General features: G+C 52.1%; 1 protein-coding gene across 2 annotated transcripts in view; it reads right to left on the bottom strand.

The window, feature by feature from the left end:
- KIRREL3 (kirre like nephrin family adhesion molecule 3) overlaps positions 1 to 18,313 on the bottom strand; it is a 456,015-nt gene that overhangs the window by 87,063 nt on the left and 350,639 nt on the right. For both annotated transcript variants that reach the window (XM_036354300.1, XM_036354301.1), the window contains exon 2: positions 10,621 to 10,698. In XM_036354300.1, coding sequence (XP_036210193.1) covers positions 10,621 to 10,698 — 78 coding nt within the window. The remainder of the gene's footprint in view (positions 1 to 10,620; positions 10,699 to 18,313) is intronic.

Raw genomic sequence — 18,313 nt, 5'->3', positions numbered from 1 at the left:
CTATTATGTGTATTTCCAACCATTACATAAATGCACTTGATTTGGTGCTTCTGAATGTCATTAAACTCCTCCCCTCCCCGTCACAACACGGTTCCCATGGAAACGGACACGTGTGAGAAGGGAAGGCCTAGGGAAGAAAGCAGGTGGAGCAGGGAGAAAAGGTGTCGGCCCGGTGACAGCTTCCAGCCCGTGAGGGCAAGGTGAGGTGACATGGCCACTTTGTAGAGACGGGGCCAGCTCCTTCAGGATTTTATGGACTCTCTCTGATAAAAGCCCCAGATAATTCATCTCAGCCAGAACCTGCTCATTCCAGCGTACAGCTCTAAAAACTTGATGGCGCACAGGCCATTAAACTCCCTCATTTATGCCGACTCTTTCACCCTGGGAGGGGGGTGGAGGGAGGTCTCGGCAGGCAGTGATGGAGCCTCTGAGGCTAGCTGAGCTGGAGCGGTGGGGAGAGAAGAAAGGAGGCTTCCTCGAGGCACCGCTGGCATAGGGCGAGACCCCAGGATTTTGCCCATGGCTGCTCCCTCGGTCACCGGGTCCCACTGTCAGCTGTGCACTTTAGAATTACAAAGCTGTAGACACTTGAGGTGGAAGGGGTGTTCTATGTGAAAACCCTTATGAGGAGCTGCCCAGGGCCTTGGTAGGTAGTGAGCTTCCTGCCTTTGGAGGGATTCAAGCATAGGTTGCAATGGCCTCTTATAATATGACTAGGTGCCCAGTGCACAAAATTCATGCACTCAGGAGAGGGGTCCCTCAGCCCGGCCTTGGAGGATGTCCGACTGATGGCTTAGGCCCGTTCCCCGTGGGACATCCTTAGCACTGCTGCGGAGGTAAGAGAGGCTCCCACCACCATTGCTGCGCTCGACAGCCATGAGCCCGGCTTCTGGCTGAGTGGCACTCCCCCTTTAGGAGCACACTGACCACCATGGGGAAGCTCCTGTGTTGAGCATCTGCCCGCTGGTGCTCAGTGCATGTCATAGTGACCGAGTTTCGCCATTCAGTCGATTTGCATATTACCCTTTTATCATATAGGATTTTCTCTCAGTGCTCAGCTCTGATAGCACATTGTCCAGGAAGCTGTCTGGGCACTGCTCGCTTGGTGCACAGTTTGAATGGATTTCCTTCTCCGCTCCTTTATCTCCTGAACATTCCTAGCTGCAGGTACGATACTATACTGGGATTGCTTTGATGTCCTTGGGGCAGGCTCTGTCTTTACATGCTGAGGGCCCACCAGCCAGTGCAGGGCGCAGAGTAGGCGCTTGGTACGTGGTTGGTGAAGTAATGAGCACACAGCCCCGCAGTATTCAGGGATACTGAGCCATCAGAAGGAGGTGCGGACCAAATGACCATTGGTTCCTTCTGGCCTCAGGAATCTTGAATGATATGGTTCTAAATCCGAGTTGAATCTAGCTTTCCCCCAAGCCACAGTGCTTAATGATTAAGTACATTAACTACAATGCCAAACAGCAAACCAAAATGAAAACAGCTACAAAATCAACTTGGTATGAAATAAATCTGATCTCCCCGGATGGAGGGCAAAGTTGCTGGGGACAGAGCTACGCCCCGCCTTTCTGAAGCTCCTATGCCTGGCACAGTGCTGGGGTCCCAGGGGGCGTGGCTTTCCTTCATGTGTTTCATGTCTATATCAAAGAACCAACTTCCCTTCCTTTCCTCCAGGGGTCCTTGCTTCTGGTCTCTTCCAAACAGGGCTTCAAACCCATTTTCAGCAAGCAGACCTCCCTGACTGATCCTATCTGCCACTCAAGGACTTAGCAGAGTGGAGGACTGGACTTAGGACCGGAAGCCTGGGTTTGAGCCATGGCTCCATCGCTAGCCAGCTGTGTTGCCCTGGGTAAGTCGCTTTACTTTCCCGCGTCTACATTTCCTCTTCTCCAGGTGACTCTGCTAGGAGCCCATGATTCTCAAACCACCCAGTCCCAGCATCTGGGGAGCCACCGGCCAGGGGCAGAGCAGGTCGCTGTCCTTGCTCTTCCTTCAATGTCTACTTCATGCAAATATGCTGGGCTCCTGGGATATAATGGAGACCAAACGGAGCTTACGGACTGGCAGGGGAGACAGGGAGTCCTTAGTAACGGCAATGTGAGCATGCATGTACATATGAGCTAAGAGTTCTGAAGGGAAGGAGTATGGCTCCAGGAGAGCATAGACGGGTGGGGCCTGAGCAGGCTGCACTGGAGAAGGGATCCCTATGCCAAGAGCTGAAGGATGAGCAGGTGACCATGTGAAGGGTTGGGGGTGGTGGTGGTGGTGGTGGGTGTGGCCAGCATCCAAGGGGGACCAGGGCAGGCAAAGATGCGGAGGCGGATGGAGCATCCCCGCATGAGGAGCTGAACAATGGCTGATGTCACCAGAGCACAGTGTTCAGGGGGCAAGTTGAGGCCAAAGAGGTGGGTGGGATCCAGATCCTGTAGAACAGTGGTTCTCAACCCTCCTAATGCCGCGGCCCTTTAATACAGTTCCTCATGTTGTGGTGACCCCCAATTTCATTGTTACAAATTGGACATAATTAAAGCATAGTGGTTAATCCCCAAAACAATATGTCATTATATATGTGTTTTCCAATGGTCTTAGGCGACTCCTGTGAAAGCGTCGTTCGGCCCCAAAGGGGTCGCGACCCACAGGTTGAGAACCGCTGCTGTAGAGTCTTATGAAACACGCCAAGGATTTCCCCTAAAAGCAATAGGAAGCCATTGACATATTTTTAAAGAGCAAAGTGACATCAGATTTGCTTTTTGAAATATCACTCCGGCCCAAGTGTGGAAAGTGAACTGGGAGGGAAGGGGTCGGGCTTGACGGACATGAGGACCAATCAGGAGAGCCCTTCTGTAGTCCAGGTGAGAGAAGGAGTGACGGGGACATGAGCCATTGGTCCTGAGATGGACAGGGGCGGACGGATTCAAGAGATATTTGGGAGGTCATATTCCTAGGTCTTGGCGAGGGTTGAGTGTGGGTATGAGAGAAACGGGTGTTTAAAAAGGAGCTTGGCAGGGTCTGCGGCCTAGGAGCCCCCCAGATCGTCTTAGATAAGCAGGGCTTCCAGTAGGAGTCATGGCCGGGGCAATGAATCTGGGGAAAGTTCTGGAATCCCCCATCAGATTGTGGCAGCGAGTGAAATGGCAGTACCCCTGCTCTAAGACGCTGAGCGAATTAAATAACAATCATGAGGTGTCCTGGAAATCCGAGTCTCGCCATCAATAATAAACAGGGATGTTATACAAATAACCCGCTTTGCAGCCCCAGTGGAAGAAAACACATCAGTAAAGAAAAATGAAATAAGAAAAAAACGCACCCAAGAGCCCCAACTAACAAAATGACAATATTAGCCAACATCGTGGGGGCTGGAGCAGGCAGGGGAGGAATGGTCTTGAGAAAATGATGGGGCCCTTAGCATAAGCCAGACTGTGGTGGCTGCACCGAGAGACGGGAGGGGCTCACGGGCCATCAGACCCTGTCTCACTGGGCCAGGGTTCTGGGTCGAGGTCCAGGCCACCCTTGTAGGCCTGCTCTTCACCCCCCATCCCCCGTCCTCCCCTCTCTTCTCCCCCCTTCCATCCCCCCCCACCTACCCTCCCCCCCCCCTTCCACCACCCAGCAAGTGGCCGAGCTGGCCTGATTTCACGCTCAGAGAACAGACAGGAAAAATCAACAAGATGCCTTCTGAGGCTGCCGAGCAAAGCCGTTCAGTCTGTGTCCTAGTACTGGCTCCTTTGGTGACCAAAGCATTTGCATTTATGGGATCGGTGGTGACAATAGGGTGGGAGCAGGCTGTTGAGAGCCAGGATAGATTTTTGAATCATCACATTTTAAAGGCTTGTAGGTGATCGTAGACTCAGGTTCGAACACAAGAAGGTAGAAATCTGGGTGTGGGGGGACTTGCCGAGGTCACGTAGCTGGTCCCCCCTCTGGGTGCTCCTTCCACTGCTCGAGCCAACCGGGCACCTCCCTTACCACCTCTGTCAGGGGACAGGCAAGAAGCACTGGACGTTTTAGACTCATTTTCACAGACTAGGGAATCGGGATGCAGAAAGATGGGCTAGACTCCAAGCAGTCAGGGCTGCTGCCGCCTGATTCCATCCTCCAGGGCTGAGTCCCCACCTGGCTGAGGGGTAGAGGTGGAGGTGTACTCCCTAAGCCTGGACTAGGAGGGGGTACCACCCAGAGACTGTGTGGGGGCTGCCATCTGTGGAGGCCGCCTTCTCCCAGAGAGGCGGCGTCTCCGGGGACAGAAGCTGCCTTCGCTAGTCACTGCGCTTGTTTCTTCCTGGGAAGACCAAAGTGAGGGCGCTAGGAGGCATGTCTTCCCAGCGCCTGCCAAGCGCTATGATTCTTAAGGTCCGGAATCTGTGATTCTGCCGCCCTCCAGAGGGGGGCGCTGTGGGAGAGGGCGAGCTGGGTGCAGGCTCAGCTTGTGAAAAGGGCCAGGGCTTGGCTGCCTCCTCCCTCTCCCTTTACACCTCCTCATCCCCATTGCTCCTCTCAGGAGCCTTAGGGCCTGATGGCATTGCTAGTTCCTTGGAAATGGGCTTCATGGCCTATGTCCCCCATCTCCAGGCCTTTCCTGACTTGCTCCCACATCAATTGGAAACTCACCTGTGTTTCTCCCCTCTTCCCTGGACCCCTCCCACTTCCTTTGTATTTTCAGCGACCCCGAAACACCAAACCAGCTGCTTGTTTGGGGCTGCCCCTCTATTCATGGTCAGCCTGCTCTCAGAATCCTAGGGGCGCCGGACTGGACATGAGGAGGCCTGGGTTGTGGTCCTGGGTCTCCCAGTAATTTCCTGTTGACCGGGGGCCGGTGCTCCTGCTCCCGGGCCCCCCTCTGAGTTGCTGGGCTGGGCTGTAGGTGCTGGAGTTGGTTATGCTCTCAGGGAGGAACACGGAGGTATTGGAGAGGCAGGCAGAGCCCCGCATCAGATTCAGTGTGAGAGCGTTCCACCTGCCCATGACTAGGATCAGCCCTGGGCAGGCATGTGCATAGAGAAGGTGAGCGGTTATGGGACCTCCAGGAGAAGTGGGTGATGGGAATTGCCAGGAGAGGAAGGGATGGTGGTGGTGGAGGTGGTGTGTGTGCCTGTTGGGGTGTGGGATGAGGGAACCGTGGGAACAGATCTGGTGGGACACACACCTAGAGATGCTCTGGGAACCAGTCCAGCAGAACCTGGGGTGAGGAAGGAAAGCTGGTGTGGAAAGAAGGGGGAGCCTTTCTGGGGGCCACCCCTCCCAGCCCCCTGCTCTGCTGACCTGCCTAGGCCCTGGCCTCCCAGGAGGGGCCTCAGAACTGGACTTGGAGGAGAGGCCGATAGGAAGATGTGTGGACCCACTTTGCGCCTGTGGGTGACTTTGCCCGTCATGGCACTAATTAATGACTTAAATTAAACTTGACCGACTACTTCCTGGTGGGAGACACTGGGCCAGGGGAGGGAGGGAGGGAGAGAGGGATCCTTGCCTACTTGTCTCTTTAGGTGGGGCAGAGGGTCTAGAGCAGGGGTGGGCAAACTTTTTGACTCGAGGGCCACAATGGGTTCTTAAACTGGACCGGAGGGCCGGAACAAAAGCATGGATGGAGTGTTTGTGTGAACTAATATAAATTCAAAGTAAACATCATTACATAAAAGGGTGCGGTCTTTTTTTTTTTTAGTTTTATTCATTTCAAACGGGCCGGATCCAGCCCGCGGGCCGTAGTTTGCCCACGGCTGGTCTAGTGCATTTGTTTAGGGTAAGCGCCACAAAACAAATAGGCTGGTTGCCCTGATGGAGCCCAATGGTGGGGGAAGGGGAGGATCCAATTTAGGGTCTCTCTGTGGAGAGGGCGGTAACACGGAGAAGGCCCTGTGTGTCTTTATCCTGAGCTTATGGAAGGCAGGGGCCATGTCCTGCTGAACTTTAAAAGCTCCAATGCTTAGAACCGCGCCTGGAACTTACTATAAAATTGATATTATTTTTAAAAAATGTATTTTTTTAAAAATATATTTTATTGATTTTTTACAGAGAGAAAGGGAGAGAGATAGAGAGCTAGAAACATCGATGAGAGAGAAACATCGATCAGCCGCCTCCTGCACATCCCCCACTGGGGATGTGCGCGCAACCCAGGTACATGCCCTTGACCGGAATCGAACCCGGGACCTTTCAGTCCGTAGGCCGACGCTCTATCCACTAAGCCAAACCGGTTTCAGCAAAAAATGTATTTTTATTGATTTCAGAGAGGAAGGGAGACGGAGAGAGAGATAGAAACATCAATGATGAGAGAGACTCATTGACTGGCTGCCTCTTGCATGCCCCCTACTGGGGATCGAGCCCGCAACCTGGGCATGTGCCCTTGACTGGAATTGAACCTGGGACCCTTCAGTCCGCAGGCCGACACTCTATCCAGAGCCAAACCGGCTAGATCTCAAATTGATATTATTTTGCTCGTAGGCATTCAAGGACTGTTTTATGAATAAATAAATGATCTCCTTCCAGCAGTTCCCATTTAAAGCACCATGTACTTAATCACATGAAGACTATGAGGTCAAACAAACTTGAGTTCTTATGCCTGGCCTGGTTTTATTTCCTCCTGCCTTGTCTACCCTCCATTAATTTTTGTTCAAATCTCCATTTGATGCCGCAGATGTGTTGAGTCCAAACAGGAAAGAACACACACACACACACATACACACACACACACACACACAGAAACCACATAGTGCTAGCCACCTCCATTCCTGCAGATGTTGCACCTTCTATCCAAGCAGGCTTCTAAGCACCCCCCCCCCCCAATAAAGCAACTCTCATCTACTATCACATGCTTCCTCAAACGATCTTTGAATCGTGTTTTCTCTTTATTGCTTTGTGTAGTTGAATCGCACCAATTGCGATTACTTTAGCTTATGATAAATCCCCAATCTATAAAGCTCCTGTTCATTCATTATTTTTCTCAAGCTGTTATTTTTTTGGGGGCGGGGGGAGTAGTGAGGAGGAGGGAGGAGGAGTGGAGGGAGAAGAAAAGGAAAAGATACCAGATTAACAAGGAGACATAAAATAGGAGACCACTTCTCCCCAGGTGACAGACACCCTACGAAATACTGTTAAACAGAACAAATACACTCTAATACAGTACAAGTAAGGCTTTTATGTCTCTTCTAAATTAGAAATATAATGATCACCACCTTATCTTTAATGGAAGCAGCAGCTAATTGTTCTAATATCTCACTGATTCCAGCGTCCGGGAGAAAAAATAATTATTTTTTACTGTTTTTACCAATGGCTCCATTAATACCAAGGTGTATGGTGCAGCTTGGACAGCGATTTCTATTTCTTGAGCTATGTCATGGCTGCTATTCCAGTTCAATTATTAATATGTGGAAGTTATAATTATTTTCAGTATTGGTACAAGATAATTATAAACTATAAAACAGCTCCCCAGGCTTGCCATGCCTTTTCTTATCTGCAGACGTGTTGGAGTTTGGGCACGTGAGTTTTAGAAAGAGAAAAAAATGTATAATGCGGCAAGACTGTCCAGAATGGGAGCAGGGGAGCCTTGCCCACCCCTCCAGGTCCCTCCTGTTTCTCCGCCGTCCAAAGCCGAGGGTGACCCACCTCATGCATCTCCTCTTCTGCCCACGGTCTCACCCCTTCCTATCCTGTCCCCTGGTTAGTTGAGATTTGTAACCATTCACACGTGATGGTTTAGCTGGTTAGTCCCCCTCCCTCCCATCTCCTTCTTTATCCAGAAATAGCAGCAGCTACGTGTGTGTGGTTGTGTGTGAACATGTGCATAGATGTGTGTGTTGGGGCACTTGGGAGGGGTGAGAGCCGAGAGAGAGAGAGAGAGAGAGAGAGAGAGAGAGAGAGAGAGAGAGGTGAGGTGTTGGCTGCCCAAGCCATTAGTGATGCCTTGCTGCCTCCCTCATTCTGAGTATCTTGCTTGATTCTCAATTAGTCATCTCCGGGGGGGGGGGGTGTAGGTTGGAGTAAGGCGCCTGGGGTCTATCATTGTTAACCAAGCCAACCGTAATCAGTTGAAAGTAATAACACATTTGTGCAGATTGTATGTGTTTAGAGGTGGGCGGCGGGCTCAAAGAGAATAGATATTGTTTTGGCATCTTCCCATTTTAAAAAGAAAAAACTTTAAATATGCTGCACAAAGTAAGACTAACTGTCCTCAGACGTCACCGGTCCTGGTCTTGTCCCTGGGTCCTCGTCCAGTCCTCCCTGACTCCCTCCATTCCTTCTTTACCTTAGCAATTTCTAAAAAGTGCCTCTCTACTGAATGCTGAATTCCTTTTTTTCTGACCATTTTCCAAATTCCTGGGCCAGAGTATTCCCACTGTTCCTTTCTGCTATGACAAAGGCATCCAGACTCCTTGCCATGGATTGGGTCCCCCTTTCTCCCAATTTATGTGCTGAAGTCCCAGCCCCAAATAGGACTATACTTGGAGAGGGGCCTTTACAGAAGTGATTCAGGCTAAATGAGGTCATATGGGGGAGGCCTTGATCCGATGGGATTGTTATCTTCATAAGACGAGACACCTGAGGGCTCTCTCTCTCTCTCTCTCTCTCTCTCTCTCTCTCTCTCTCTCTCTCTCGGACACAGTGGAAAGGTGGCCGCCTGTGGGCCAAGAAAAGGGCTCTCACAAGAACCTGACATGTTGGCACCCTGATCTCGGACTCTGTCTCCAGAATTGTGAGAAAATAATCTTCTGTTGTTTAAGCCACCCAGTCTGTTGTGCTTTGTGATAGCAGCCCATGCAAGGTGCGGGGAGTCAAATCCTGCTTATGAGTCACGTGATAGGATTCTTTGAAGGCCCCAGGATCAAGAGTCACTATCCTTCTCCTTGGTCAGACGCCCAGAGCTTGAGGTTTCAAATCCAGCCCAGCTCGGGCCTTTTTGGCTTCCCCTGTCTCTGTCCCTTCAGCTTCTCTCATGGGCATCGCCAGCAAGAGCCTGTGTCTGTCTATTCAGCACCACGGACAGAGGCACCCCCCTCAGTCCCCACAGATGAGAAGCTACCTCCTAGTGCTCTCATGAAGGCTCTGTTGGGAGGGTAGAGGGTGGGCTGAGCAAGAGAAAGCCAGGAAGGGAGACTGACTAGAGCAGTGGTTCTCAACCTTCCTAATGCCGCAACCCTTTAATACAGTTCCTCGTGTTGTGGTGACCCCCAACCATAAAATTATTTTCGTTGCTACTTCATAACTGTAATTTTGCTACTGTTAGAAATCGTCATGTACGTATCTGATATGCAGGATGTATTTTCATTGTCACAAATTGAACATAATTAAAGCATAGTGATGAATCACAAAAACAATATGTAATTATATATGTGTTTTCCGATGGTCTTAGGCGACCCCTGTGAAAGGGTCGTTTGACCTCCAAAGAGGTCGTGACCCACAGGTTGAGAACCGCTGGACTAGAACCGCAGACAATCCCAGCCCCGGGGGCTCAGCCCTGGGGCTCCCAAAATTGGGAGGTGGCCTCTTGGTGCTGCTGCCCTCTTATACAGTCAGGTAGCAAAATGGGGAGGCCATACCCCTCGTGCTTATTGTGCTGGCCTGCCTCTTGTCACACTGTCACCACGATGGGTGCTGGTGATGAACCTATAGCTGACGAGGCCTTAAGTTTGGGGAGCGTAAGGGGGTGTGGGTGCCATGGACTCTGGGTGGAGGAGAGCCCGCCGAAGAGCACTGAGGAGTGCCCCGGAACTGTGCTATGGATGGCCCAGCTCTGGGAACAGAGACGGTACAGGTGAGTCGCCTCCCCCATGCCTGGAAGGGAGCCCAGGGCGTCGGGAGAGGAGGGGCCCAGCTCACAGCAAGCTGGGCTGGCCGCAGGCCAGGGCTTCATGTGTCTGACGTTAATGAATAAATGGCATCCCCAGCCATTGTTGATCTACTTTTGAATCCGGACAAACAGTCTGTGGCATCTGATGGAAAGGGTTATTAGCTCGCAGAGACAGATGGCCGGGGAGGAGGGGACTGGCTCTTTAAGACAGCAAGCCCATGAGCGACAGCACGCCTTCCACACCCCAGCCTCCACGTCCATGTCAGTGCCTTTCCCAAGCTTCCTGTGGCCCTGTCCAGCCTCCGAGGAAAGATTTGGAGCAAGAGGAAGGCTGATGAGTAAGTGGGAGGCGTAGGGGGGATGGAGCTGGGCAAGCGGGGCAGGCTTGCAAGTGTAAACACTTGGCCTTATTTTCTTTTAGTATCATCCGAAGTGCCCCGTCAGGTGCTGTTCATTCAATCGGCATTTAACAAACGTAAGTGACTGAGGAGAAAGGTCAAGAGGCCTGGAGTAGGAAAGATGATAGAAGCAGATTTAATTGCAACAGGTGGGTGGTTGGGAAATAAAAGGCAGGGAAGCCGGAGGAAGAGAAGCAGGGGACAGTAAGGGAAGAGGAAAAATAGCCTATAAGGAAAAGTGCTGTAGCGTCAGCATACTGTGTTTCAGGCACGAGCGGCTCCTCTCCACGTTACTCTATGAATAGCTTCGTGGAAATTGAACTGATCTGCCCGCTGTCCTTTCTAGATGCCCCAGGTTCCTTTTCTTGGTCCTGTAGCTGTAGGGCATAGTTTCCTCCCCCACATTACCCCTGAGAGGGTAGGCGGGTTCCCACTGACCTTCATTCATTCTCCGAAACTTGTCCTTGGCCATGTAGCCCAGCACGAGACAGCATCCTCTCTTCTGGAGGCCCAGCTCTGGAAGAGAAACAGAGGTGGGTGAGCCGGGAGCAGGGCCGGGATCCGAGAACCCCTTTTGCAGGGGATGTGGCACTTGCAGCTCTTATATACTGAGTTGTTTCACAAGCCTTTACATTGCACCCACTCTGGTCCAAGCATAATTGTAAGCCGTTGAATTCCTTATTTGGTTTTCACAACCCTATGAGGTACATATCATTATTCATTTTATTGTTTTATTATATATATATATTAAATATATAAATATATATAAATATTATATATAGAACAATATATAATATATATTAAATATGTAAATATATATTATATATTGTTCTATTATATATATATATAATATTTATTTCAGAGAGGGAGAGAGAGGGGGAGAGAGATAGAAACATCAATGATGAGCTCTCATTGATCAGCTGCCTCCTGCACACCCCCTACTGGGGATTGAGCTGGCAACCCAGGCACATGCCCTTGACCGGAATCAAACCTGGGACCCTTCATGCCACAGGCTGACACTCTATCCACTGAGACAAACTAGGGCCCCATGATTCTTTTAGACTCGCCACCCCTACCTCTTTGTTCAGAAGTCCTACAAATGCGACAGCCGCCACGAATGGGGGGAATGAATAAGGGGCATGGTTTCTGGAAGGCGGAGTGTGACTGCACCTTCTCCGGGGCCTTGCCAGCCTCTCCTTACCCAGGCGCTCCCTGCCTGTTTCTCAGAGAAGGACCTCCCACAGAGCGGTGTGTGCAGCCACTTCTCCCCAAACACTGGGTGTTTGCAGGCGGCTGGAGCGGAGGCAGGCTGGACTCCTCCTCTCCCCCGTGTCTCCAGCCACCTCTGTGGCCCAGCACCCCCTCCCCCAGCAGATCAGCAGGATGAAAGGGAGCCCAGGGCCCAAGAGAGACAGAGGAGTCAAGCTTGGCGGTTCTTGCCCTGGGGGGAAAACAAAGCGTGGCAGGCGGTGGCTGAATGCCATGGCCCAGGGAGGTCCCCGGCTTTGATCTCCTGATTCTTTAAAGGGGATTATTGACTCTCAGGAAAGAGCCAGAGAGGCAGGCCTGAGCGTGCCTTATCCAAAGGCACTCGCCTCTTTTCCTTTCCTGCCACGGTCCCTCCTCGGAAGGCGCGGCCAATCCGCCCTCACTTCAAACAGCCTCACATCTCAGGCACCCAAATTGACGGTGTTAAGTTCCCTCATCCAAGGCCCTGGCTCTTTCTTCGGGGGCTCCTGCTATATCGAGGGCAGGAGGATCAAAGCCTCTTTGATGTTTACTTACAGTATTTGTGGATCCTTCCTAACCACAGCCTTCAAGAGGCAGGAATGCAGCATGCCAGGAGGGGGACGGCGGAAGTACAAGCTGTGAGGAGGCGCTGAGCCCCCCGGAACAATAAATAGCCTCTTGCCCGAGACGGTATTGAAACCGCAGCACGCTGACGAGAGGCAGCCCGTCCATTGCAAGTGCAATGCGATTGTTCACCATCGAAGCCGTACAATTGCTACAGTTCTTAATCTCGTTGCCGGTGACTTCGTATGTCCACCTCCAGCACATCAGCAGCGGCTGCTAATGAAAGAGGGAGTCTGAGTTTCTGCACTGAGCCCAAAAGGCGACCGGGGGAGCACTGAGGCCTGGGGGCAGAGGTGCTGGATGGATTTAGGCCATTTTTTTGTATGTCTTTTTGGAAAGTCCCTTAAGTTCCCAGGGAAATGGAGCAGGTGTAATTTTCCTAAAAATGTAGAGTGTGGGGCAACCTGTGGAATCCAGATGATCCCTGTGGGCCAAGTATGTCAAACTCAGAGACTAACACGGGCCAAATAAACGAGTCTGACATGCTTGCTGTAGGCTGTCGCTGCCACCCCAGCTCAATCCATCTGATGTCAACATAGTAGGCTGCCCCCAGAGTGGTTGCATGTCCAGTTGTTTGAAGTAAGAGCCTCACTGACCAAGTTTGAGTTTTGCAAATGACCAGGAAAAAAAGTAACACACATACACACACACACACACACACACACACGCACACACACACACGCACACACACACTACCACCACCACCACCACCACTTGATGAAGAAAAGAAATGGAGGGCGAGGCAATTTCTCAATGTATCTGGCTCATTTAATTTGACACGTGTGGGTTAGTCTTAATTACGGAGGAAGCTACACTACAAGGCGCTGATAAGCACACTGCAGGAATTTGTTAAGGGAGAGGGCTCTCTGGCCTCGTCTTTATTGAGAAGTGGGGAGAAGCCACTGGGGTCTTTGCAAAAGCAAGCAGGTTGGAGGCTTAGGGAAGTGGGAAGTAGCTAGCCATCCATTTGGGATTGCTTCCGGGAGGCTTGCCAGAGGAACACTAGAGGCCACTGGGTCCAAGGGAGGAAGCACCAGCAGGGCTGGAATGGGGGAGGGGAGGCGAATCGGGAACCCGGGTGAGAACCCCGGAAGCAGGAACTAACTGCTTTGACTCAGGGAAACTCCGCCAGGCCCGACTAACCAGGCTACGAAGGGAGAGATGCCCAGATGGGACAGGAAGCACAGGGAGCTGCACGGTGTGAGCTCGGCCAGCCTCCAGCCTGCCACCTTCCCTGTCACCCCGCACTGGGACCGAGGGTGGAGCCAGGTCACAGGCGCCCATTTTATTTATTTATGTATTTTAAAAATATATTTATTTGTATTGATTTCAGAGAGGAAGGGAGAGAGAGAGAGAGAGAGATAGCAACATCAGTGATGAGAGAGAATCATTGATCGGCTGCCTCCTGCACACTCCTTACTGGGGATCGAGCCCACAACCGGGGCACGTCCCCTGACTGGGAAGTGAACTCCTGTGACCTCCTGGTTCATAGGTTGATGCTCAACCACGGAGCCACGCTGGCCGGGCACAGATGCCCCTTTTAGAGAGGCAAGATGTTGGAGTCTTCTCCACGTGGACGTGGGGGCTGTGGACTTCGGCCGAGCACTTATCAGTAGCAAATCATCAGAGACACTGAAGGTGGCAAATGATTCACGTGAAGCGAGTTGTCCCGCCTTAAAATAAAAGTCACAGCGAAGAAGTACAGGGCCACCTGCAGACGGGGGTGTGGAGGGCGCTGTGTGAAGAGAACAAAGGTTTGGGAAATACTGCCGAGCAAGGAAACATGGATTAGGAAAGAGTGTGTTTCTAAGGGAGAAGGAGAGATTTCATCCCAGGGCCTCCTGGACTCTAGGCTGTGAGCGACAGAAGGTCTGGGCTGTGCCTTTAAAAAAACATACACACACACACAAACAAAACCAAAAATTACCTCTGAGCCCCCGGTCCCAGGCACAGTCCTGCTGATTTAATGAAAGGGCCAGCGTGAAAATCTTGGGCAGCGATCAGTTTTCTGCCCAGGTTGGAATGGAATCAGGGGGCTGATATGGGGCCCAGTGGATTGGGCGAGGGAGAGAGGGCGGTGAAACGAATGAAGATTGTAATTCATCGGAACAGGAGTCGAAGAGACGCGAGACTTTCCTCCTGAGGGGAATAAAAAGCTTTGAAAATGGAACGGCTTTTCCTTTAGTTTCTGAGGGTGCGGATGGGCCTTTTCTCCTAGCCTCGGGGTTTTAAAGTTCTTATTAGTAATAACGGCGATACTGTGGTATTGCTTCAACTTTTGTGAAATGACTTATTTTCTCCTGATGCTGTCATAGTCACTCTCTCATTAGACACTCACAGTAGCTCTGCGACAGGCAAGGCAGAAATGAGTTCCCTCCTTTTGGTCTCAGAATCGGAGGCACGGAGAAGTAACGTGACCATTCAAGGCCGGAGCACTGGTAGGGAGGCGTGCTCAGGCCCCGATCCAGGTTTGATTTCTGGCTCAGTTCTCAGGGGAGGCCTGGAATCCCGGGGCTGCCAATGCCACGGATCACGACGGGTTTGGCCTTCCTGGCTGTCCTTCCCTCGCTCCCAGGCGGTCGTCCAGCGATGCCTCGCCCAAGGATGCCGGTCTCATGTTTGCCAAGTTCTGACCTGCATGCCGCTAAACTGTGCTGGTTCTGCCTAGTCCTGTTTGCAGCCTAAGTACTCACATCCCAGGCAATGATGCTGCCCACGCATCATGGGAAGACCAGTTTTCTGATGAACCTGTATAGCACAGACCCTGAGAGGGGCGGAACCCAGGTTTAGCAATCCCGACGGGCACTGGTACACAGCCCTGGCCCTTTAGGGCGAGTGGTAAATGTTTAATAGCCCAATAATACCTGTTTCATAATTTTTGACTCTCATTGCTTGCTGGTTGTAAGTTTATTAAAGGACCCATAAACTTTACATTGTTGTAAAGACGTAATTGCTATTTCATTGCTTATTTAATAGGAGTTAATTATATCAGAACTAAGTTTTCCTCCCTGTTCATATTAAGAATCAATTAGTTGTTTTAAACTATTGATTTGTATTTAATTAACTGTGCTATTGCATACCAATTAAATTCTTATAAGAGAAACGTGAAACAGCTGTGATCTTAAATTACGTTTTAAAATTAATGAATTACATGAAAAGCTGATGTGGAGTTATCTTGTGTTAGGAGGAGTTGACAATCATTGGAAGAGTCCCCCGAAGTTTCTGTGGCCACCGGCCCATACTCACAGGCTCCTGCTTCAGATGACACGCACCTGGCAGCTTCCTATGGCAATAGCAAGGGCCACATTGGCATAGCCCTTTGCCAGCCCTGCCTCCCTCAGCTGCTTCAGCCAGGCCATTCCTGGCTGGCATAGCCCTGTCCACAGCGTGCAAGGCAGGCAGCGTATTTGCAGGTCTTCACCAGCAGCTGTGGGGTCCCTGTGGCCCTGGATCCCATGTGCCCGCAGGAAAGCTGGTGCCCATGTGGTCACCAGTCCTCTGGCTTCTCCAAATCTCTGCTCCACTGGCCCAAGTCTGTGAGTCATGGGCACAAAAAAGGCAGCAGGCTGAGCAGCACTGGGCATTATACTCTCCTCACCTTGTCTCACCCGCACACTGACCTTATGTAGGTGGGTATTATTATGCCTGTCTTTAGTAATAAAGAAATGGACATTTCAGAAGTGTAAGGAGTTTGTCCAGCATCCTTCAGCTATGATGACAAAGCGTGGTGCCTGACTCCATGCCTGGCACACTCAGGTGCCCACCCTCAGACCCTGCCTGGGGCCTTTCTCCCCGCTGATGAATGATTTAGCATTCCAACATGGCCACCAGCTGGCTCAGAATGGGACCTGCTTCAGGACCACTTGGGCATCAGTCTGGGCCCCAAGCTTGGCGGAGTCTACACATCCCTCTGCACAATGGAATCTGGACGCTGCCCTCCTCCAACGCGGGGCTGGGAACAGCCCGGCCTCCCCTCCATTGGCTGGTAGCACCACGGGCTCACCTGCCTGGGGCCAGGCTCCCTTAATTCACCATCACAATGAAGTTGCCATTTGCTGATTACTTGTGACTTATTAGTCTCTAGGCTAAGCACTTTGCATATATTATGTTCTTCAATCATAAGATCCTCTGCAGTAATTACTATTATTATTCCTGTTTAATAGGAGAGGAAACTGAGACTCCAAAAGATTAAATAACGCTTAGGGTCACGCAGCTGTAAGCGTGGGGGCCGGTAAAACGGATTTGTAGACGCAGCTCCTTGGGCTTCTAGTATGCTCTCTGCGAGGTGCAGGCCTGGGGAGGGGGATGATGTCAGCTGGACACTTTCCTGGGTAACAGTTCTATCACATGGACACCTGAACCCCGTGGGCCACGGCTCTGTGGGGACTGACCGAGCGGCTGGACCAGGAAGGCTCCCGCCCCGGCCTGTCAGCAGCCTACTTATCCGGTGAGGAGCAGGGGCTGGAAGGCCATTCGCCTGGAAGGCTTTTAGACTTTTCCTGAGAGGTCGTTGGGAATTGGTGATTAATGTTCGAATGGGGCCAGATGTTCAACAGCTGTGTGCCCAGCTCTCGCAGAGGCCCCGCTGGTAGGCCAGGCAGAAAGAGGCCATCTCTTTTCTCTTCTCTAGGGGGGTCAACATCGTCCCCAAAACTAAGACTGAGGGGATAGGAGGCCTGCCAAGTCCCCACTGCCCCGCGCCCACCCCACCCCACCCCTGTAGTTCTCCAGATATTCGGGGAGGGAGACACCCAAGAAGAGGCTATAAATTAGGTTGATCTGGGGGTTTAATTTGCACGCAGTGAAGATGTGGATTATTAGCCATTGCTTCTTTCGCCTTCAAAAAACGAGGATGTGAAGATGTGTCTCTCCCACTTGGTGTGTGGGACAGAGTGGGGAGAAGAGGACTGCAGGGAGCTGTGGTCAGAGACGCCTCTAAGAGAGGGGAGGGAGGGTCATGGTGCGGGCTGGGTCTACCCCGTGTTCTTGCTCAAGATGCCTTAAGGAAGGAAGGTCCACTGGTTCCAGAAAGTGCTATGGAAGCCCTCACTAGACAGGGGGCCTCGTGCTGAGGGGCCGGAACATGGTCAGAGAACACGGGTGTAGCAGCAGCTGACACCCCCGCAGCCTTAGAAGCACCGACAAATACAAGGTCTCTCCGAATCTCACAACACCTGGACGGTGTGGACGCGGGCATAGGGGAGGGGAGAGGCCTTATGCCTTGCCTTGCCCAGCTGAGCATGGCAGGGCTGGGATCTGACCACAAGCTCAGGGTAAGCCCCGCCCCCCCCCAACACGACCACCTCCCAGGAGCCCCAGATCCAAGCTGGCAAGCCCAGCATCAGAAATCAAAGCGCCTTTCTTCCCTTGAATGATAACCTTTCGGGGAGAGAGCGCGGAGGAGAGCCAGAGAGCTTTGATTAAGGAATCAACCTCCAACAGGTCCAGGGGAGTCATTCTGTACCAGCGGCCATCACTTAGTGAGGATACGAAAGTTTACTCACACGAGGCTGGCCCCACGGGGGGCTGATTGCTAACAGGCATGCTCGGAACCCGCACATCCATAGGGAGCCCCGGAGAGGTGACCGCACGGGGGGCCCTCCAACCCGGCAGCCCCGCCGGAGCAGAGGACGGGATGGCTGGGCGGAAGGAGAGGGAGAGAGGCCCATCCTCGCGCACTGTGGTGGGAGAGTGGGAAGGAATTCGAGTCCAGCTGACACCTTAGACAAATCTCCCCTGAAGAGAAAGTGGTCTTTCTCCTCTGCCTCCCCAGCTGACCAAACCGCTTGGCGGGTTGTGTGTGGCTGTTTACAGTACTCTGTTCTGGTGCGTGGCGCTCACAGGGCCTCAGTGCACGTGGAAGATGGGGGTCGCTGTGCTTCTGTGACCTGTTTCCCCATAAGAACCATCAGAGACCTTGGCTCAGACTCTGGCCAGGCCACAGAGGATGTCACAGCGACGCGAAGGAGGCTGGTGGCCTGGCCTGAACTGGAGGAGGATTTTACCTCTTGTTCATTTGGAGACGGGTCTCCAGTGGCAGATACAGGGAGGAGGCCCCGTCTAAGACAGGGAGGGCGCCTCCCCCACGGCTCCCCCTCCCCAGAGCTGGTTTACCGCCGGCTGAGCTCTAACCTTTGAGGCCTTTCACCAATGGGACCGAGGGTCACATCCCTCCAGCCTCATCCTGTTTTGCTGACCACTGGGCGGCAGCTGGCAAGGTCCAGCCAGAGAAGCGCCCTGGTGGGTGGCCATGACAGCTCCTGGGGTTCATGGCAGG

Source organism: Myotis myotis, unplaced genomic scaffold (assembly GCF_014108235.1).
Source record: "Myotis myotis isolate mMyoMyo1 unplaced genomic scaffold, mMyoMyo1.p scaffold_m19_p_20, whole genome shotgun sequence".
Lineage (NCBI taxonomy): Eukaryota > Metazoa > Chordata > Mammalia > Chiroptera > Vespertilionidae > Myotis > Myotis myotis.
This window is presented reverse-complemented; position numbering and strand designations above follow the sequence as displayed.